The following is a 22,732-nucleotide window of genomic DNA, read 5'->3' as shown; positions in this document are numbered from 1 at the left end:
ATTCCCACAGACTACTACAGTTTGAAGTATTGTTCTTGTGGATAAGATTCTGCTGTTGTGATTCAGTATGGTTTTGGATAAGAGGGCAGAATTGTCTTTTTTGTGTGTGTGTTCTTTTAAATGGATCAGCAGGCCTGTTTGGCTTTCTATTGTAGTTAGCCATGCCATGCAATAAGCAGGAACACTCTATGGCTCATTTTTAATAATCAGTGCACAGCTGCCCAAAGGGGAAACCGTGGGCAAGAGCTCTTGTTGATCTTTGTTTTAACAGCTGGTATTATTAAGGGAGAGCTTCACAGACTGGGAGAAAAAAAAGAGGATAAAAATCAGTCAACAGTTAATCCAAGATGTGGCCAGACAGCAAAAGATTTACTGGGAATTAGTTCTAAAATTGCATTTGTTCAAATAATTCCAGAAGAAACGAATGGGTGTGTATTAAATGGGGGAAGTGGGATGGTGCTGGGGAACAGTGAAAAGTTGCAACATTTGTCAACTGAAAAACCTTCCTGGAACAACAGCAGCAGTATATTTAGCATTGTTACCAGGCTGCAACTCCTGGGGGAGGCAGCTCGGATCTGGAGCTCTGCTGCAGCTCATGATTTATACCCTCCTAGCAGCAGAGCCCCACAAACCAGGAGGATCTGCTCATTTTCAAAGTTCTTGTTTATAATGCACAGAACAGTGAATCCCTGTGGGTCCTTGCAGCTTTCAGGCTGCAGCTCTGGATACTGTCAGCAAAAACCAAATCTTTATCCCATTCCTGTTCCCCCAGGATGAGCAGAAGGAGGAGGCTAGCATTGCTTTGTTTTGTTTCCTTGTTTTTTGTTTCTTTTTTAATGAGATTTGTGGGTTTAATTAATTCTAATGGTAGAGATGCATCATCTCTGTGGTCCCAGTAGATTTTAGCAGTTATGAGCCTTTGCTTAGCTAATGAGTCTGGATTTTAAAGTCTGGACTTTGCTGTTTATCCTCATACCTAGTACAAATAAGTTCACTTAAATCAGTTGAATTGCACTAGAATCACCAAAAGAAATAGCATGTGCATGTTTGTATCCAATTTAAATAATTGAACAAGTGCATGAAAAGGTTGAAATGCACTCAGTCCTTCAATAAAAATAGTCCAACTTAACATCTGTTGTAGTTTCTCTCTTATTATCTTGTACTTTAAGAGCTTTCTTACATCCTGGGTTGTAATTTGCACATTATAATGTATTTTGAAACAAAACTGTGTCTTGTTCTGGGGTTTCTTGAGTGTGTTTTATAAGCAGAATTGTAGGTTTGAAAAGAAGTGTTCCTTTCTGAATGGGTGGCTCGTGACAGATGGTTCTCATTGTGGCAAAGTCGTGCAGTGCCTCAAACCTCAAAGTGTGTAAATTTATTTGAAGGAAATGAATTGCTGCTGCATCATGGCCATCTATGAAAAGTGTCCTTGGACATTGAAATGGTGTTTTTTGAGCTTTTCCTTTTCCTTATTCAAAGAGAGCTATAAAATTCATTTTCAAGAGCACAAGAGCATGAAACTGTGACACCTCTAAGAAGCACATTTCCTTTTTCAAGAGATACAACATTATCAGTGGGAGATCCTTCTAAAGATAACAGCACTGGTGCCTCAGTATGCCCTTTTCAGGTACCTGTTTGAATAAAACCAAAATAGCACCTCCTGCTCCATGATGGATGGACTTCTGTCCATGCAGTCTAGGACATGTAACCTGCATAATTTATCATCAAAAACTCCCTTGTTCCAAGAAAACAAAGGGTGGTCTTATTTGTCCCTCACTATCCATTATTTGGCTCAGTTGCTGTTTCTCTTCATCACCTGCTGCTCATCAGCTCTGTCCTGCTGCAGCTGAACTGATCACATCCTCCTGCCTTCCCACTCCCCTGAATTAATCACTCCTCTCTGTTATCTTACCTCTTTCAGCATCTTTCTGAGCTGCTGCTGTACCAGCAACCACATCCTCTCTCAGATGGTACATCCCCTGTCTCACCTTCCTTCCTGCCTGCTGTGTTAGCACAGCTACTTGCCCTGTTGCTATGGAGGAACTACAAGTTCTGCTTTACCACATCCTCTACAGGATACGAAGGCGTAGGGGGAGGAGGTTTGGTTTCACCCCAGGATGGGGAGGATGGTGGAGGGTTTGGGGCTTCATTTGCTTTGGGCTCAGGTGAGGAAGGCTCTTTTTGCTACAGTGGTAAGAGCAGCCCCTGGGGGCAAGACCAGGAGGTTTCTTGCAGGATCACCTGCTCCTGGAGCTCCACTGCTTCTGTGGCCTCTGACTCAGAACCTTCTGGCTGCTGCAAAAGGAGCAGTTTCACTTCACAGTTTAGGCTGTCAGCAGAGAGAAGGAGACACTGAGAAGTGTGTGTGTGTGAATGCCTTGGCAGTGGATGACATCGGTTGTACTCACCCCGGGAAGCTTCTCCCCGTGAGCCACGTGCTGGGTTTTGCAGGGCTTCCATAAGAGGTGTTTGTTCAAGTGGGTCACCATGGCTGCACTCCCAGTGACCTCTCCAGCAGGCAGAGCTGGCCTCTTGCTGACCTGTTGCTGCTCAGAGAGCCACTGTCCCTCCCTGCCCTGCCTTGGGAGCTTGGTGTTGGCTTTGCTGCTTTCACTGCTGTGGGCTCTGTAACCCAGTGCTGTGTATTGGGCACCTTCTCTGCAATGAGGTTGAACCTTCACCAGTACAGAGCTCACCCCTCTCATTAGTGGGGATGTTCCTGTGCAGCTCTGCTGTAGGTGGATCTTGAAGTGAAATGTTGCAATCAAATTGGTTCCCTGTCAGCCCTGATGATCTGGTTGTGCTCCCAGGACTGGCCATGCCTCAGAGCAACTGGAATATTCATGGTGCTCTCCAGGTGCTGGCCTTTCTGCCAGCTGCTCATAGTTTTTCTCAGAAGCGTTTCTTGTTTGAATTAAAGTCAGGTTTTTATCCAGGTAGGGTTAAGGTATGGCCAAAACCTGCCTGTGGGACAGCTCCCTGGATTAATTAGCAGGAGGGGTCACTCGAGTTTGTGGAAGGTGGTTTTTGGGGTGGGGATGAGTGTGGTTGGTCTCAGAAGCAATTACAAGGCTGTGCAAAGGGCCTTGCTATTATACTGGGACAATGTTATTTTCTATCCAAATTAAAACTGGCAGAAGTATTAGAACTTATTTTGCTTTCCAGCTTCAGCAAAATGCTGAAGGAGGTTAAGCATTGCAAGGCTGAAATATGGCCCATAAACTGCTTTATTCACAATATCTACTGAAACAGGCAGGATAGTAGAGGTGAGTTTATCTAGCAACATAAAAGGTATTTCAACCTTAAACATAGTTTGTTTCCACTCTTGCTTTCTGTCAATTCCCCTTCACACAGGTTTGAAATACATTCAGTTTCCTAATGATGCAGCAAAGAGTCTTATGGTTTCTTTTTGTGGTCTCCTAGCTAGATCAAGTTCCCAGGTGAATGGAAGGGATAGACTAGTTAACCTTGAGGGCTTTATGGAAAAATGTGTTTAGGGGATGGCAATGAAAGGAAGATGGAGATGGGCAAGTAAAATGGCTTTTTTCTCTGGGCTATTTATTATTCAGCTCAAGCAGAAATCATACCTGTTTAGGCATCCTGGTGAAAAGGTTGGGAGGAATTTATTTAATACTTGAAAGGTAAAATGAAATTAAGCATGTGTGGCTGAAGAGGTGATCTGCATGACAAATGCACGTGATCATGAACAGCTTTGTTAGCAAGAACCGGATGTGTGGGGGAATGGAAGGTTCCGAAAACAACCCGTGAAGCCACAGCCCTGTGTGAGTGTGAACCTGGCAGAGATGATGTCCCTGCCCCATCCCTCTGTGAGTGCTCCTTGTCTCTGCTGCAGGAAGGGAAAGGTTGGTGTCCTGTGTTCCATATATAATCAGGGGTATTTGTTTAGTGTCATTAACTGAGGGTTTCACTGACTTGCTGACAAGTTTTGTGTGGGAAGTTGATTCTCATCAGTAGTGGCTGAGTCAACAGATGCTGAATTGCTTTGGTATTTTCTACTCATCTCTGTTTTCTGGAAGGCTCTTGCAGTGGTAGCCTGTATTTTATGCATTTTCTTTCATTATTAATTTGCCTGGAGACTGTTAACATTTGCATATAGCTTTATTGTAGGTCTCTGAGGATCTGTGATCTGAATTCCCCTGCATTCTGCCAGCACTGGAGTGCCATATGGGACTCAGCCGAGCCTGTGAAGGGCTCATCCTCTCGTTAATTATTTTTATAATTTGAAGTTGTTAAACCATGGAATCTAAAAAAGTAATTTAGAAATTGAACACTGTAATGTATTCTTGATCTTCACTTTAATTCCTTTTTGCCTATGAAAGTGAATGAGAGTGTTAAAAAAAAAAAAGATATGGGAGGAGAAGGTATGATCAGAGGTAAAAATTAGCTATTAATTCCCCTCTTACTATTTTTGTTATTAATGAAAGTAAACAAATAATCCTGTGAGGAAACAGAATCAAACTCACTGGGGAATGAGATAGTAGAAAGTCTTCAAATATTCTGAATATTCAATAATCCTGAGTCTTTTATTTTATTGCTGCATGAGAATTACAGGAGGCATATGCTAAAAATAAAGGCTTTTCATTTGCTATTAGCATCTGACTTTTCATCCTAGTCTTTCTTCATTATTCATCTCCATGTTAGCATTCTTAATTTCACAGTTCTGCACTGTCACCCCTGACAGCAGCAGAAAGGGTGACAGTGACAGTTTAGCCTGGATACTGGTACAGTAAAAGCTGCCAGCTCAGTCTACTCTGGGCAGGTTTGACAGGAAGATTTAAATTGCAGAATTCATTGGTAAATTCTCCTAGAATCTAAAGTTTTGTTCACAGCTGAAGCCCAGTAGAAACCCCAGTCCTTCTGGCCTGGCTGTGTTGGAGCTGGGCAGGGTGAGTCTGTCTGGCTGTAGCTCAAGAGAAAAGTGAGGGCATCCCCTTTATTTCAGTCAGTGTTAAGGCTGGAGAAGCCCCTTGGGGGCAAGTGAAGAAGATCCATCTTTGGATCTGAACACCATGTGTTGAACTATTTTGCAATAGATGGAAGCCTTCTAGAAAGAGGAAGGGATATCTCACTGAGCTGATCTTCAAAGACCTCATGAATAACGCTTTATTGCTCAATAATTGGTTGTACTCCATGTTATATGGCCAAGAAATGGGAAGAAGGTTTTTCTTTTGCCTTTTTTTTTCTCCTTAATGGCCAACTTTCCTCTTCCCAAAATACTTTGCATAGCTGGGGAATGTGACTTCAGGAGGGCAGTTGAGAAGTGAAGGGGATTTGACAGCTTAAAGTAACCATTCAAACGAAGCAAAGCAAATAGGCAGCACTATTTCCATTTTAAGCATTGTCAGGGTAACAAGCATGCAACTGAATTTCACAAAGAATGCATGGATGGGAGGTTATTTGGGCAGTGGTAAAGGCACCAGGAGAGAATTAATGGGAACAGAAATGAAGTTAGAAAATGAATTTAGAAACACACTTTGCCTTAGGGTTAAAATAGTCAAAGCATTCTGGGTACTTGGATGTCAAATTCCTGTTCAAGTTAATAACTGAAGTTCTACTTCCCTCTTGAGCTTCAGTTTTTGTGTGCATGCTCAAGAATATATTAAGCTCTGAACAGTTTTTTTAAAAGCATCAGGGGCTCTGCTTTCCCACCTGAGTCAGGTGGATCAGCTCCTCTATCACCAGGGTGCTGTTGCTGGCTTTGGGAAGCAGGGGGAATCTGATGAAGGGGGTAAGTTACAGTTCCACAAGTTGTTTAATTACATGCAGATTGTGCCAGGCAATTAGAAGTCTATTCTTTTTAGTAAGCTGATACCACAATAAACACAGGCACTTGAAACTGCAAGAAGATGAGATTTGGCAGGTTGGAAGGACATAGTAACATGAAGGCTGTGGTGGGAGCCTCCTGTGACAGACAGCTGACAGTCAGTGCAGGATTTCTGCTCAAAAAATGCTCTTAGGTGTGAACCAGTCTCTGAGCCAGAGGAAAGTAGGGAATTCTTCTAGAAAATGTTTTGGTGGTTCTTTTTCTGAGAAAACAGGTGTGGTGTGACCTTTTGTTTCTCCCTCACTGTGGCCATGTGGGAGCATTCTTACTGAACATTGCATCACATTTCTTGCCTTGTTTTCTTGAATGCTAAAGCCCTGTGGAGTTTATTGTTTCCTAATGTTCTCCCTGACTGGAAGGGTGAGGATGCTGCAAAAACGAACAGAGGAGAGTCTGTGTATTGAAACTGGAAGCTGAAACAGCAGCTCATGGGGCACCTGAGCCCTCCTGCAGCTGATGACTGAACCTGCAGAGCTGCAGTGGCACAGTTCACCTGCTAAACCACCTCTGCCAGGGCTGGTGCAATTTGTACTGAAAACATGTGGTGTTCTCATTAGACTCCAGAATAATTGATGGGGGTTTTAAACTCTAGTTTCCTATTGATAATGCATTTTTGTAATGAACTTTGAGAAAAGGAAATACATTTCCAAAAAGTGTTTTCAATATTGATTATTTGAAGGCATGATATTATTACCTGCTCTCAAAAATCTCTTCTTCAGAAGTCCTATTTTGCATTGATTGCATGTATCCCTGGACTTTGGGATTCCATGAATTGAAGGTTATGCTGGACACATTTTGTGTCCTCTGTCATCCCTTGATTCATGAACTCAGAGCCTTTGTGTACCTTCAGTGTCCTTCCAGATGCATGGAGCGAGGAGGACAATCTGTGTGGTGTCCCTGTGGCTGCACTGCCCTTCCTTTGGACTTTCATGCTCAGCCAGTGATGGTGTTGCCAATTTTACTGATTTTTTTTCATCCTCAAGGCACTCAGCAAAGGGAAGGGACAATGGAATGCATGACCCCAGTGTAACACACTGCTGTGGGGCGTTGGCTGCTGGTGAAATGGCACTTGGGCCAGCACTGTTCCATGCCCAGAAAAGAACAGAAACTCTTCTCTTTAGCAAATTTGCAGAGAGTTAAACTTCCCCTTGTCTCTCTTGATAGTGGAGGTCAGTGCTTGTACTTTTGAGGTGGTTCTGCCTAGAGCTTGGCACAGGGCAAGTGCCTCATCTCACTTTATAAATAGAAATTCGGCATCTTCCCCTGGTTGATGTGTCTGACAGCTGCACCACCGTGTGCTCCTCTTACACTGCTCCTCAGGGAGTTTTATTTTACCAGCTTGGCCTAGTGAGGCCTTAGAAACAGTCCAGCAGGTCCCTCTGGAGCCATTTCTGGGTTTTTATTCAAACTCTGATCTAAATGATGCTCTGAGAATTGATTCAGGGTGGGATGAGGGTGGGAGTTTTGGATAAGCCACCACCAGGGTCGCCTTTTGAGGGTGAACCTGCTCTGTCTTGAAATCTGGATTACCTTGAAGGGCAGGATCTCCTTGAAAGGCATTCTTTCCTCTGGGAAACCTTGACCTTTCCTCTTTCTATGGGGTCACAATAGGATAATAAGCTGGTTTATCAGATCACATTTGTACCAAGAAGGGTGGTTAAATTTGCTTACAGGGATTGCAGGGTGAATTTCCCTGCCTGAGATTTCCCTTCTCTAAATCAGGAGTGTGTGAATCCACGTAAACCTGGGACTAATGGACTTCCCTATGGGGTATTTATTTTATATGCATGTGTTTATGTTAAATAATGTAAATTATGGAAGAGTAGGGTGTGGGAGAGCTTCAAGACCTCTTTATCAGAAACCTTAAAAAGGCCATGTTTGCATTACTCTCCTGATTCCTGCATAATCCCAAGATGGAGAGGTTGTATATTTGAAGCAGAGCAGGAGGTGCTTCTCTGTGCTGGTATCAGACTCCAGGCTGGGCTGAGCCCCCTGGCAGGAGGAGCACCATTGCTACCCCTGATTTTGCCTTCTCTCCAGCAATGAAACGGCCTGAAATTGAGATTTGTATATAGCCAAATGTGAACGTTTTTAGTCTGTGTATTCCCTTTCTGCAGAATGCACACATCCTCTTTCTGAGTGACTGATGCTACACTGGTTCAAGGGTGATTTGTATTGCTGGAAGTAAGAATTTTATCTTGTGTAGTTGAATTTTTTTTACTCCAGTTGCTCTCAAACACTTTCTTGTAGTTTCTGGAACACTTAGTCCTGGAGCACTTAAGGTTCTTTACTATTTTTCTAACTTTGTACCATTACCTTTTGCTGTTCTTCTGCCTTCAGTGCCTCTTTAATTGACTAAAACTGACATAAGTTGAAACCTAGTCTGATTTGGCTGACTTGGTTTGAAATAGTACCCAATGCTAAAGCAGAGCAAACACACAATGCACAAACCCTGTGTGTCCCATTCCAGGAGCCTTTCCTGCTGATTTAACTCCCTTCTTGATGGTGTTTTGCAGATGTTGTCTTCTTTACATGGTTCCTATTTCTTCCCTTCCTATTACAGTTAAGCAGGTTTATTTTCTTTATTAGCTCCTGTGTCCATGACTGTTCAAGGCTGGCAGAGTCCCTCCTGCCACCAGTGTAACTCTGTCACAGCCAGATGTGCTGAAAGTGGTATTGGATAAAAGCACCATATTCACAAACCAGGCTTTGTTGTAGCTTTCAGTTATTTTTCTGCCCTGTGTCTAAATGGAGTGAGCTTGTCTGGCTTTTGTATCTCAGTGATAGCTCTGCACACTGAGTCAAGGGGCCAAATCTTTTGATGCAGAGAAGCATCACTTGTATCAGAATCTTTGGTAGTGGCAGCTCAGCATCCCACCCAAATCTAGGGCTGTGGGTAGTTTTGTGGAAAACGTGGTCAATCTAATTTGTAGATTGTACAAACTTACTCTCTATTTTCTTTGTAAACCATAATGGAACCTGATGCCAAATAAGTTAGGCTGATATTAAAGCCCTTGTTTATTTTACAGTGTATGTCTGTCAGAATAAGTATTCAATGTATTACAGTTTAAAAATTATATTTCAAGTATTGTAGAAACAGTAACTTCTGCAAAGCTGTGTGGAATGGATTGTGGAATTTCAGTGCTGTTGAAGTAACCAAATTTTGAAAAATAAGGTGATTAAAATTGAAATCTGCAGATAGTAATAAACTGGCTTGGATAATTAATTTGGATTTAGAGTTGCTTAATTTCTCTTGGCATTTGCAAATCCCAGACTGACTTGTGGAATGTTCTTGATTTCATTGAAAACATGTGTGACTGTTTTTGAGGGCAACAATATTTGAAGAACAAAGCAGTATCTGTATCTAGATGGAGGTGGAGAAGAAAACTTTCATAAAACAGAGCTTATGTCATTTTGGGGGGCATCGTGTCGTCTGCTTTAGAGCAAACAGGCTACAAAGGAATTGAACTCTGCTCTGAAACAAGATTAACTGTTCTGAATAACATTTTAAATGCATAGCACTACCAAAGCTGGAGTTTAAATCTACAATTTTCATATGAAAATCAGAATTAATTAGGAGTAGATTCCAAATTCATGGAACTTCTGTTACTTTTTCAGAGTAAAACAAAATACTGTCATGAGTTTCTATTTCTTACCCTACATTTATATATTTATATTAGAAGATGGTATTTAATAGAATTGCCAGTATTTCTGGAATGAAACTGATTCAGCCATGAGTAATGAAGAGTGTTACTGAATTGGGCTCGTGTTAAAATACAGATTTCTGTTGTTAAAAACCTGTCTCACTATAAAAGTATCTAACTGGTAATGGAAAATATTAACAACACTTTCTGTATGATGATACTGCTTTTGTAAATTAATTTTAAGTTGTCTCTGTGTTCAATGAGACTAAACTTTTTTTTTTTTAATTTTTATTCATTGCAGGACCAGTTTGACAACTTAGAAAAACACACACAGTGGGGTATTGATGTTCTGGAAAAGTACATCAAGTTTGTAAAAGAAAGGACAGAGATTGAACTCAGCTATGCAAAGCAGCTTAGGTAAGTTGATAAGTAAAATTCTGGACTTTGAGTTGCATCTCTTCAGAGCCTGTAATCAACTCGAGTTTTGCTGTGTCAGTGGTGATTTTGTTTATAATAATGGCTTTCAGAAAATAACTTTAATTTAGAGATTGGAAAGTAAAAGTTAATTTAAGATGCTGTTGTATTATATCTGCTAGTAATGATATGTTTTGCACAAAGAGAGGTTGTTGAGGTGGCTGAGCAGCACACTAGGGCTTACTCACAGTTTATGCATGATGAATGGCTCAGGCTTTGAGGACAGCACTGTAATGTTTTCCATGAAATTGGGGCTGCTGTGCAAAAATGCTGAAGGGTTTAAGGATTCAATGGAATAATGATCATTTGTTAGGAGAAGTTTAGGTTTTCCTTTACTAAGACAGGCCTTTGTTGAACGTGCATGGGGAGGAATTACAGGTCAGAAAGTCAGCCCCAGCCCTTGGTAATTTTTCCTATGTAGTTAAGAAGGTTACAGCCTGAGATTTGAATTACAGTTTTATGATCTTTTGAGGTGTCTCCTGATCTCTGTCTCTCAGAGCAGAGATTTTTGTGAATTTATCTCAAATAATTGCTGCTGGGTACTTTCTACATGTCCATGTCTGGTTTGATTGTAGTCGGAGATGAGAATGTGTGAATCAGACACAGAAAAATTCTTCCTTGAGGTCAGGTCCTGGGGAAGAGGTGCTAAGAACCCTCCCAGAGGAGCAGATATCACCTTGCTTTTCCCAGTGAGGTAGAAAAAACTGAGAATTGATCAGGGGTGAGAAGGGAGTAAAGCACACAGGGGGGTCCTGCTGAACATTGTTGGCAGCCACTGGTGACCAGTCCTCAACTGGAAGTGCTGGTGTTAACTGGGAGGGGGAGTGCAGGAATCATTATTCCTAACCCCTCCAGTTAACTCACCTTTTGTTTGCATGGTGATAATAAATCTTGAGAACTCTTTCCATTATTATTGGCTTTTAAAGTTATGGGATCTGAGGTTTCATTTGATCTGTGTATTTAACAGAGTTTCTATTAAAAAAAAAAAAAAACTCACCCAGAATTTGCTTGTGTTTGAGTGGACTGGAGATGCACAGTGGCCTGTGATTCATGAGGAGCTGGTTGCAGATAAATCCCTGCCTTGATGGCTGTGTGCTCTCCCAGGGGAATGCCAGGAGGGTTCCCCAGGGTTTCTGCTACAGACAAGCAGGAAATAGAAAATGACTCGTGCAGGAACAAATTGCTCACATCCTATGGAGAGGAGCAGAGGGTGAATTACAGAGAGTGTGACTGGACTGGGAAAGCCCAGCAGAGTATCTGGGTGAGCTGGCCTGTCTTAGGAACAATCCTGCACTAGACTCACTGGGGTATTCAGGATGACAAATTCCAGGTATAAAGAGCTTAATTATTAAAATAAACACTCAAACAACATATAAACAAAAGTGCAAGATTGTTTTACCTGTGGCTATGTAGAAACTATGAATTCCTGAGCTTTATTTCTTCTTCTGTTCTAGACTTCCCAAAAAACATGGTCTATTTGTTTCCTGCCTCTCTGTATTTTTATGGTTTATGGACAAATACATCTGTCCCCAAGGAGCTCTTAAACACAGGGTTGCTTGCAGACACCTAAGAAGTATAAAAGAAAAAACCAAAAAATGTAGACTTGTCAAGTGTTGAGGTAAAACAGTGCTGGACATTAAAAAAGAATAATAAATCATGTATCTGCTTTTATTTAATAAGGGTCCTTAAGCCTGGTGCAAACCTTTTTTGTACCACATCAATTTGGTGTAAAAGGGCTGCATCACATCACTGCATGTCATAACATGCAGAAAATGTTATTAAAAAGAGGCAGGTTAACTCCAGGTACTCCTGTGGATGTAACTCAATTTTGTTTGTAGTGTAAGTAAAGCTGCTGAAATTTATTTCCTTCTGTACAACTTGTACTTTCTGTTCCATCCCTGGGTTACCTAACTAGCTATTGCTCCTCTCTATCTATCTACATCTCAGCCTGGTCATCTATTGAAGTTAAATTTTCTTCTATTTAAAGACATTTCTTTATAATTCTGCAGATGTATATTTAATATTTTTTGGTTAGACTTACATCCCAAGTACAATTAGCCTGGTTTGGGAGTCCAGATCTGACTTGGTTATTTTCTTAATTGTTTTGCATTGTATTTATTGAATCATTAAGCTAGGCTGGAATGTAGGAACTATGGTGGAATGCTTCTTTTAGGTATTTTAACTTCCATGGGACACAGATGTGCTGGATGCTGTGCTCCCAGTGCTGAGCTGCTGTGTCCTTGTCACTTCCCTTGCAGCACATGCACTCAGAGCATCACAAAGGGTGTCAGAACCCTTGCCTAATGTGATGATGGATGGATGGCCTCAAGGAAAATGTGTTGGAAAAAATGCTTCAGGTGTCAGGATAATCTGAGAATCAGAACCCCTGATGTCTGACATCTTTCTCTCACATTTGTCACCCAAGTTGAAATATAGGAGCAGAGAAGCAAGCTGGAAAGGCAGAAAAAATGAGGCAGAATGAAAGGCAAATAGAAATACTCGTGGAGATGGGTGCTCAGAGTGGCACAGAATCTTTCCAGAGCTGCTTTTATTATGTGTCAGCTCCCTCTGTAATCATTGTTGGCACTGAAGGTGTCACTGTCACTGCTTCCTGGGCAGTGCTGGTGGTGCCACTGCACCAGGACTTGTGGATTCACTGGCACTTGTGGGGGTTTTTGTGTGTACCTGGTTAAACCTACGTCTGATTTTTGAAAACAGCAAAAATTAATTAGAGAACTTCAATATATAGACTCCATTTGTGTGTTGTGTAAATTGCACAGAAGATAATGAAGTGTTTAACCCAGATGCTAATCCTTGGTAAGTGGTTTTTGTCTGTGAAAGCAGACTGTGGATTTTCCCCCCCCCCAGCTCTGTAGCATTTCTGCACTTTTAAAGATTCACAGGAAGCCAGTTGCTGTGTGTGTCAGAATTAATTGGGCAGCCTGACAGTGCAGGGAGATGGAGTTTGACTGTGTGAAAATGCCTTATTACTGTAGCCTTCTGTGCTTTTTTTCTTGTGGTTTTTCCTTTCCCCTTCAAGCTGGTGCATGGAAGGAGGCATTCCCATGGCATACAAGGGGTGCTGTAAAATTTATTTTCATCATGCAGAACAGTTTGCAGAACCCTTCCCATTCTGGTGGTTGGTGGAAGCTGCAGAACTAGAGAAGTTAATTTTTCAGAGCATATTCTTGGAGAGAAGGCACAGACTGAGAGGGAGATACTCATTTGGATCCCTTCCAGTCAAGATACTTAAATTTTGAGGAACACATGTTTGTCTGTGCAAATCTGCCAGCGTTCTGGCTACTCCTCTGTTGGGGCAGATGCTCCTTAATTCCTCAAGGAGAACAAAAGGAATAAGAAATGTGAGATGGGAGGCCCTGCTGTCCCCAAGTCAGCAGCAAAACCAGCATCAGCAGGGAATGGGTTACACCTCTGAAAAAGCAGTTTCTTTACAACTTGATGTATTCTGGGACTTCTCCAAAGGGTTTGGCATGGATAAGTTGATAAAACTCAGTCCTCCTTCGGACAATGATTCCATCAATACTCCCTGTGTGCTGCTCTTCATCACTGAAACAACCTTGTAAAACTAAACCAAATGGCTTCCCTTTCCCAGCAGGGTGAGAGGCTGCCAGAGAGAACAGAGTAATGGGGCTCAGTTTAGGACAGAGGAGCACTGAAACATCCTTAAAATTGCTCAGCTCTGTGCTGTGCTGCAGTGCCATGTGCATCCTGGTGCTGACACCAGCAAGGGGCACTCAGGGCCAGGTGGGCAGCACACCTTCCCAAATCCCTGGGTTTGCTGCTGATGAGAGGCTTGTGGGGCAATGAAAACCATCCAGTCACTGTCAGATGTGCTCACAGCAAGCTTCAGGTTTCTTATTTAAGATACAATCACTCCAAGAGCATATTGGTGTTTTAAAATTAAATCAGTAGTTGGCTGGGGGATAATGAGATACAATCATCTGTGCTAATTAGGATAATCAAATGTCACACTTCCCCCAGCATTAGTTGATAATCACAAAATGAACCCCCTTTTGCTATCTCAGTTCAGCTTCCCACAGCTTTGTGAAGGTTTTTTTTGCCTTCTAATCATCCTGCTAAATGCAGGCAAACCTGCCTGGCCAAGAATGTCATCTGCTGCTTCAGATCTCCCTTTCCTGGGGTGACTCCTGCTCTAAAAGAACCTCTCCCCTAGATCAGGTGAAGGAGATCAGTGCATCAGCAGAACCAGAACCCAGCTGTATCAACTTCATGACCTTAATTTAGCAACTTCTTGGGTTCAGAATCTGCTGCTTTGTTGTAGATAGAGACTGGAGCAGTGTGCAGCCCATTCTGAGAGTGTCACTACAGCACAATCAAAGCCTGATTATAGTCATGCTTCAGGAGAGGTGTCTGCTCACTGCAGATAAAAACTACAGCCTCACAGAATGTGTGTGCACCTACAGATCATCAGTAAGCTTCAAAGGATATTTTAAAATTTTGTTTTATGTCTCTTTATTTTTAATTTTAGGAATCTTTCAAAGAAATACCAGCCCAAGAAGAACTCCAAAGAGGAGGAAGAATACAGGTATGTTCATGATCCCCTGCTGGGTGAGCACACATTGATGAAGGAATGGCAAAGTTTGGGTCATCATCTAGGATTTGGCTTGTAAATCCAAGGTTTTAATGTCAAGGGTAAGAATACAGCCATCACAGATGCAGAAACAGGCTTGTGGGGTAGATACTAAGGAATGGATTTGCCCTGTAACTACTCAGTTCCCTTATGTTGCATTTTCTGGATGCCTGGGTTGGGGTTTTGGTTTCATTTGTTTTTTAATGTGCCTTAAAACCTTCAAGCCAGACTGATCCTGGTTCTCTGAAGTGAACAACCAAATTCATATCTGCTTTCAGCAGGAGCAGAAGCAGTTGTTAATTTTAGCATGAAACTCAAGCACTCTGTGTAAGTATTAAATGACTCAAACAGGCTGACAACACAGATTAGTAACTTACAAAAGGAGTAATGTTCTAGCACCACAGTGGCTCCTGGAGAGCAGGGTGGAGGATCAGGGTTGTACTCCCAGTGTCCTGGGGTTGCTGCTGTTGAAGGATGTGGCACAGCCTCACCTGTCTGCTTGTGATTCCCCTGCTCAGACCTGTCCCCATGGCAGGGGATTGATGCTGTGCTCACAGGCAGAGCACCAAAGTCCAGGAGATGAGACACCACAGGTCCCTAAGAACACTCCTGCCCTTGGGGAGAATAAAGGAGAATTTTCTAGAAGATGAGCTTCCCAGCAGGCTCTAAATCAGAGTGAGAACCTTTCCCCTTAGGGCACTGTGACCCCTGAGTTTCTCAGCGTCAGGGTTTTGTAATGAAGGAAGGCATGGCAGGGGCTGAGCCTCAGCCTGGTGCTCCAGGAGGCTGCTCTGCCTCTGGAGAGCCCAGCAGCAGCCTCAAACCCTTGACCTTGAAATTTGACATGTTTCAAAAGAGTTTGGATATGGCTCCAATTGCATGATTATATTAATACAGATTTTTTGGGTCAGCCCTCCAAGCTGCTCTCTACAGCTACTCCAGTGGCTTGTGTAACAGAGATAACAAGCTTTTTGCTTGCTTTTTAATTTATGTTTAGGAACATTGTTTGGGAATTGGTTATTTATGCCATTGTTTCCTGAGATATTGATATTTACACAAGGAAGATTATGTTACCAGCACAGTGGCTGTTTTGGTCTGTACCCAAGATTAGGAATAAATCTGCCTTTGGATAGCTCTACCATAAATGGGTATTTTGAATTTACTACAATGGGTTTTGGCACATCCTTCATTGCTGAAAAAGGATATTGGAGTTGAAAGATTCTATGTGATGTGGCACATAAGATCCTGAGCATCCTTTGCCCTTTATAAATACAGTGTTCACCTCAGTGTGGTTACTTCATGTCTCAAAACAATGTCTGGGGATTTGTCATGTGACCTTTGGGTGCCTCAGATGCTGCTTGGAGACAACCTGGCTGAAAATCAGCTTTTTCAAGCTCATTGTCAGTCTCTAATTCTGTGCCTTTTATATCTTGGGATTTTTTTTCAACTGGGATTTCTCTCATTTCACATCTTGACTGTGAATATTTCTGCTTGTAACGTTTTTAGTCCCCTTTTTAGTTGCTCCTGTTTTTATTTTCAGCTGATACTTTTTTCATCCCTACTTCTACCACTCCATTCTATTTCCTCTAAATATCTCCACCTTTGCTTTGATTTTTCACCTTTAGGTGATGTTACCAGTGCAGGCCACTACTATTTTAGAATTAGAATAATAATAATAATAACAACAACAATAGTTTTTCTGGTATGTAGTAGTGTCTTGCTGCTGGCTTCCAGCTGCCCAGCACAGCCAGCTGGGGTATTTAAATGCAGCTCTTTTGGCACTGGGTTGAATATACCAGTGACATAATCTGCTGCTTCAAAATTTGTGTGCACAGATGTTTCTTCCTTTCAATAATACATGGAATGCTGTATGGGAGATTATTTGATATGAAAAAATAAACCTTGTGATGGAAGGTACTAAAAAAATATGGGTTGACAATGAACAGCTGGTTAGTAAACTCTATTTATTTGAAAACTTTATAAACTATATCTGATTTAAATCAAATTTACACTATGAAAAACTTTCTTTTCTAGGCTATGCTGGCCAAAATTTTGCTTGCTTAGACAGGATTTTTCCAGGTAGGATATACTGATGACTCTGTGCACTGAATTGTAGGAATTGAGAGAGTACAACTAGAAATGTTTGGTGAGTAGAGATTAGAAAACTGAAGCCCCAGAGCTGTGCTGATAAAGAACCTGGCACTCTCAAGTGGTGATATTTTAAGAGCCAGTGTCAAACTGTCTAAATTGAGATAGACTTATCAGACAACTGTCAGTGTGTGGGACAGGCTTCCTCTGGAGAAATTCCTTCCAGTGAATCTGTGCTAATTCATTGCAATGCTAAGTGCTTAAGGAGGATCCCATCTCCCTTTGCAGGGTGTCTGTCAGAAAATAAAGAGACTAAAAATGCTTTTCTGTCCTTTGCAGGTACACATCAACTAGAGCCTTCCTAGCCACTTTAAATGAGATGAATGACTATGCTGGCCAGCATGAGGTGATCTCAGAGAACATGACCTCTCTGATCACTGCGGAGTTAACGCGCTACGTGCAGGAGCTGAAACAGGAGAGGAAATCGGTAACTCATCCTTCTTGATTTATTATTCACAAGGAATTGCTATTTAAGACAGCTAATTAGTGGTAGTGGAGTTCAATGGTAAGTGAGATTTATTTGTAGTTAATAAACATGAGCTGTGCTAATGAACCAAGCATTAAAGAAGTGGGTTATGTGCCCTGGCCAAGTCGCTGAACCATTTGAATCAAATGTTATAAAATCAGACAGGAATGCCTGCAGGAGAATCCCTCCTAAATAAGGTCAGAGACCCATCTGTGCTTAAGGCTCTGCTAGCCAAAAGCTTGCTTGGGGAAGAGTCCAGCAGCACTGTGTAAAGCCTGAAATAGAGGAACTGCAGTGCTGAGGCTGATTGAGGGAATTATTTGGATTTTGATTCACATTTTTTGTGCTTCTCAGCCAGATCTGGCCAAGGGGACTCTTTAAAAATTATTTTGATAAGAAATAGGTGATTTATCTTGTTTGGAGAAGGTGTGGAATGTGGTTTTTCAACCTGTTGTCCTTCAAGACTGGTACAATTAATAGCTTTATGTTAGAGCTCTATTGCAGCTGGTACTTTAGGGACCTGTGTGCCTGCTGCAGGAATGATCAAAGCTGATTAATTTGCACATCACCAGCTCTGTAAAATGGATAGTTGAGATGTGATTTCCTTCCTTGCCTTGAACCCTTTTATCTCCTGGATGTGTGAGCATAGAAGAAGGATTCTAAGCACTACAAATACTCACAGAACAGGTATAAAATGACTAAGCAAAGTGCAAAGGGAGCATCAGAGCATTATATTTCATTTCCAAGCTGTTGGTCTATTTTGGAAAGTGCAAAAATACTCCTGCAGAACTTATGCATTTATAAATAGTCCCACTAAACACTAAGCATGTGTTGAGGTGCTGTGTGGGAGCAGAGCCCTGGAAATCACCACCTTTTTCTAAGTATAGCATTAGAATGATAATTCTGTCAGCAGAGGAAAAGAATATATTGACATACCTTTAATCTGCAGAATGGTGTGTAATCTTCAGCATGGAAGGATGTTTTACATACAACTGTGATGGGAATGTTTTCTCAGCCCCTCTGTGACCTTGTATCCAGCGTGGATCTGTGCAAAAAGGAGAAAAAAAGAAAAAAAAAAAAGTAGCATTCTAGTGTGGCATTTTTCTATCAGCTCTTGTTTTTTGCCTGTTTTTTCAATTACATGGGTATATAAGTTGATTGGACTATCTAGATGTTTTAAGTACCATGGAAGAGGGCTTGCAATACTTCTTGTAAAGAATTTGAGCAGTAACTATTGGCTTTTTGTTTTGTTTGTAAACTTTTCTAGTAAGTATGGCTCATGTAAGTAAGGGGTGAATGACAGGAAAATGAGTGTAATATTGGCCTAGTGATAAGAACAGGGGAACAGCAAAAAGCAAGTGAGTGTATTTACCTGCTGTTGCTGATAATTACTGGCCTTTAACAGAAAACAGTTGTCAGTCACAGTTGTTTTGTTCTTGCAACATAAATCAATCTTAAAGGAATTAGGAATCCTTGTCTGGTTCCTGTAGATTTCTCATTCTTGAGAAAATGGTGTTGAAAAGGAAACTGTTCCCACCCTCGGGCATTTTTCATGCACAGCCTCTCACTTCATCCTGTAACAGCATTGATCCTGCTGAGATCTGCAGGAGGGGAGGGTGGATGTTGTGTAAATATTACAGAGAGCTGCAGCTTAGGCAAAACCTTTTATGTATCAATTAATGAATGACTTGGTATTTCCAGAAATTTTGTTGGCAGAGTTCTCATGCTCACTGTTTGTTCTGCCATCAGCTGCTGTGCTCCAGGTCCAAAGAATCATTTGGATGAGCCACTCCTGGGGCTGGGTCCATGTGTAGGAGTTGGGAGACCCACATTCTTCTCCACTGAGTCTTGAATTAAGTCATTCAGGTGTTCAAATACCTGTAAAAGGGTAAAATTTCCAGTGATTTCAGCATGGCTGTGGTAGATAAGCACTTCTGCTCTTTTGGTTTTACTTTCCCACCTGGAAGATGGAAATGATACACACAGAGGTGTCATAACTATAAATGTGTGAAAGATGAACTCAAGTCCAGCAGAAGGTGGTCAGACAAATCAGAATGGGGTTGGAAGGGGCCTTAGAGCTCATCCCATTCTCCTCCTGCCATGGGCAGGGATAACTGGACCAGCCTGTGCCAGGCCTGGCCAGCCTGGCATTGAACACTTCCAGAGATGGGGCAGCCCCAGCTTCTCTGGGGCCTCAGCACCCTCACAGGGAAGAACTTTTTCAACTATTTCTAAATACAGCTTCTGTTTCCAAAGGAAACCCCTTTGATGCACAGGAGTGTTTGCTGGAGTTGTGAGCACTGAGTGTGACTGGTCATCTTTGAACACCTGGGGGCTGGTGCCTGCCTGCTCTGCTCTGTTTTCATGCTCATTTAGCTCTGTTGATTCCAGTGGAATTACACCAGCAGATGATTGGGGTCACACAGTAATAAATCATTTCTTGGCTTTTCCTTGGCCTGGAAGTGGTGCAGAACTGATACTGTATTGTGTCTTACATTGGCTTTATGGTGGGTAAAATTCATCTGGCATGCAAATTGTACATATATTGGGTTTGTTTGGCTCCCTGAAAGGTGTCCTTGAAGGCTGCCTATGTCATGTTTTTTCTATAAAAGATGGTTGCTAGTGGTGAAAATAAGGAAAGAAGCAACTGATCAAAACCAGGACAGGACAATTGTGCACGTTGGACAAGTGGGATGATGTGCAAGGTCAGTGCTTTGGTGCTGTTGTTCAAAAGAGAGATACCTCCTTTTTCCTCTCATCTGATTTAGAACTTGGGAGAGTTCTGGGTTACCTTTACATTTTTTAGATCCTGTGCTTTGTTGCATGATGGCTTTTGACCTTTAGAAAGTAGTTACAAAAAATCAGGCAAAGGCTCCTTGTGTGAAACTTATATATTTTTAGGAGCAAAGGTAAATCAATGACTTTATCATTTTACACATTCCTCTTCCATAAGATTGCTCCCAATGTTGTCAAATGAGTTGTTTTGCCCTCACAGACACTAAGTCATGTACACACCCTGCCTGCTTTTCACACAGTGAGATGGAGAACTCCTTGTGTTGTTTCAGTTCTTCCCAGCTGCCCAGTGAAGTGAAACTATAGAGTGCAGTTCCTCACTTGAACTTCTTCTTGTACTCTCTTGATCTTACTGTGCCCATGCTCTCTCAGGAGAAATTCTCATCCTCAGGGTCCTTGTTAGCTGGCTACCAGCTCAAATTTCAGTTTTGTGTTGTGTGAAGTGCATGTCCCATCCATATTCCCCTTGAGGTTGTTGAGGTCAGATGTCCATGACTGAATTGCTCTTGGAAGATGTCATCAAGTCACACAAATGAGGTGGGAATCACCTCTGGGTGGTTCAGGGAAAGAACTTGCTCCTGCAGTCATGCTTCATGTCACCCCAATGTCACCAAAGCCTTACTTTGGGGTGGCTCTCAAACGTGTCAAGTTTGACCTTGATGATCCTGAAGGTCTCATCCAACCTTGTGATTGTGACCTGCAGTATTACAAAATTGGCTCTTAATCTTGTCCATCTTTGACAAAAGAGAAGGTGGTGATCCTGTCATGTCAAGATGAGTGTTTGGACTTTACTTCACAAGCACTGACATGTAATACACTTCTTGGTTGGAAATAGGTAAGATTTAGTGCAATACATTAGAAATGTATTGAGCCAACCATTGAGAATTTTTGGTTTTTGGCTTATTTTTTTCCCATAACACTTCACAGCACATGGTTGATTTATACATCCAACTATGGCTGAGGAACCCATCCAATTCTGTGATTTGGATAGAAATTCAAGAATTATTTCCTGGGGCCATTCTGATTTAGATCTCTGGTCACAAACTAGGTCTGACTTACAGCCTCCTCTGGCAGCAGCTGCTCTGTGTAGCCACTGCTCATGGCAGCTTTGCTAAAAATGTGTTTGGGAGTCATGAACTATCCCTCTGATTACTGCTGCTGCTCTCACCTCTACCTCCACCTCCCCTTGGGGCTGGTCTGGCTCCGTACAATCAAGCATGAAAGTCAGGTAGAAGCCAAGGGCTTTGCTGCAGACTGAACTGGTGCAGCACTGGGATTCTGTGGTTGGGAGAGAATTTACCTGATGTCAATACATTCCATTTTGTGTGGGGATAGAAGGGGAACAGGGAATGAATGAATCCTTATGGGTACCATGGGGGCAAAACAGGTCTGGTTCTTTCTGGTGGACCCTCCTTGTGTGCATTCATCCAGGGGGTGCCTCTCAGAGGACTTTCTGTTTCTTGTAGGTTCTCAGGTGTTGATGAAAAGTAAATAATTGGAGGAATTCTGTCACGTTCACTCATTCTGAATAGTGCCCTGTTCTGCAAAGAGTCCTGTGGTTTTCCAGAGGATTTCTCCAGCATGGAGCAGGCATGAGGCAGGGTGGCAGCACACAGCCCTGTCAGGGGCACAATGGATTTTTCCATGTTGCATTTGGGATGTGCCTCAAGGTCTGTGTGTGTTTGGAGCACAGCCCCTGTGCTCTGTGCTGCAGGGGCACAAAGAGACCTTGCTGCCTTCCAGAAGTCACAAACCAATGGCCAAGTGAGGGGTGGGGAAAGGAAAAGAGTGACAGTGAAAGGAAGTGATTTGCCAAACTTCACATTGATGCAATTCAAACCAAGCTTTCCCCAACTCTTGTTTTGCAACCAACTCACTTCCAGCTCATTGCCCCGTGAATGAAGGTCTTAATTTTAATCTAAATATAAAGGTATTTGTGGGAATTTGTTGTGCTTGATAAATACACTGCACAGCAGTCCTACTCTAAATATTTATCCTCTTTCTTGTGAGGTATTTCAGCTGTATTTCATTAAGTTAAATTGTATCAGTAGAGTGTTAAGTGGTAATTATTAAAAAAATTTAAGAATGCAGAAATTATTTAGGAAAGTTCATAATCAATTGTGTTCTTATGGAGTGTTTGTCAGTTTTCACCAAATTATGGATAGTAAATACAATGAAGCTGTGTTAAATATTGGTGTGTTATCATGGAATTGTGCTGTGAAGGGCTGTTCAGTGAGGGGGGAAAAGCAAGTGCTTATTATGGAAGTTTCCAAAACACTTTTTTGTGGGAAACTAATGCTAATATCCCACCCAGCTGAAAGGTATAATGTGACCTTTGGAATTAGCAGGATTCAAAGGTGAGACCACTGGAGTTCATATCCTGCTCTTCCCAGTTTTGAATGGGTACACTGAACTGTGAAATGATAGCCCAAATAAATAAATTGGCTCCTGTTTACCACATGAAGGAATCAGATTGGGAAAACAAAATCTGTTTACTAACAAATGTAGTTCCATTTTCTGTGAATTAGTCTGAATACTGCTCTGCACAGCAAGAGCCTTTAGGAGGGCCAAGATGAGAGATGCCTCCTATGAGCAGTAACATTTCCTGCTCAGTGCCTGACTGAGAGGTGCCTGAGGCTGAGGGGGTTGAGCATTGGCCATGGATGCATTTTCCCTTTGTGTTCTGCCTGTACAGCCACAGAGATTGGCCTGAAAAGAAAGAGCAACAATAAAGCCAGATGAGTAGTGCA

At 42.0% G+C, this 22,732-nt stretch overlaps 1 protein-coding gene across 30 annotated transcripts in view; it reads left to right on the top strand.

Moving 5' to 3' along the window:
• FNBP1 (formin binding protein 1) overlaps nucleotides 1–22,732 on the top strand; it is a 93,236-nt gene that overhangs the window by 19,534 nt on the left and 50,970 nt on the right. For all 30 annotated transcript variants that reach the window (XM_071454336.1, XM_071454364.1, XM_071454361.1 and 27 more), the window contains exons 2-4: nucleotides 9,791–9,906; nucleotides 14,474–14,530; nucleotides 17,003–17,150. In XM_071454336.1, the coding sequence (XP_071310437.1) occupies nucleotides 9,791–9,906; nucleotides 14,474–14,530; nucleotides 17,003–17,150 (321 nt within the window). The remainder of the gene's footprint in view (nucleotides 1–9,790; nucleotides 9,907–14,473; nucleotides 14,531–17,002; nucleotides 17,151–22,732) is intronic.

Source organism: Agelaius tricolor, unplaced genomic scaffold (assembly GCF_023055355.1).
Source record: "Agelaius tricolor isolate 1412-34295 unplaced genomic scaffold, bAgeTri1.0.p SCAF_38, whole genome shotgun sequence".
NCBI classification, from domain to species: Eukaryota; Metazoa; Chordata; class Aves; order Passeriformes; family Icteridae; genus Agelaius; species Agelaius tricolor.
This window is presented reverse-complemented; position numbering and strand designations above follow the sequence as displayed.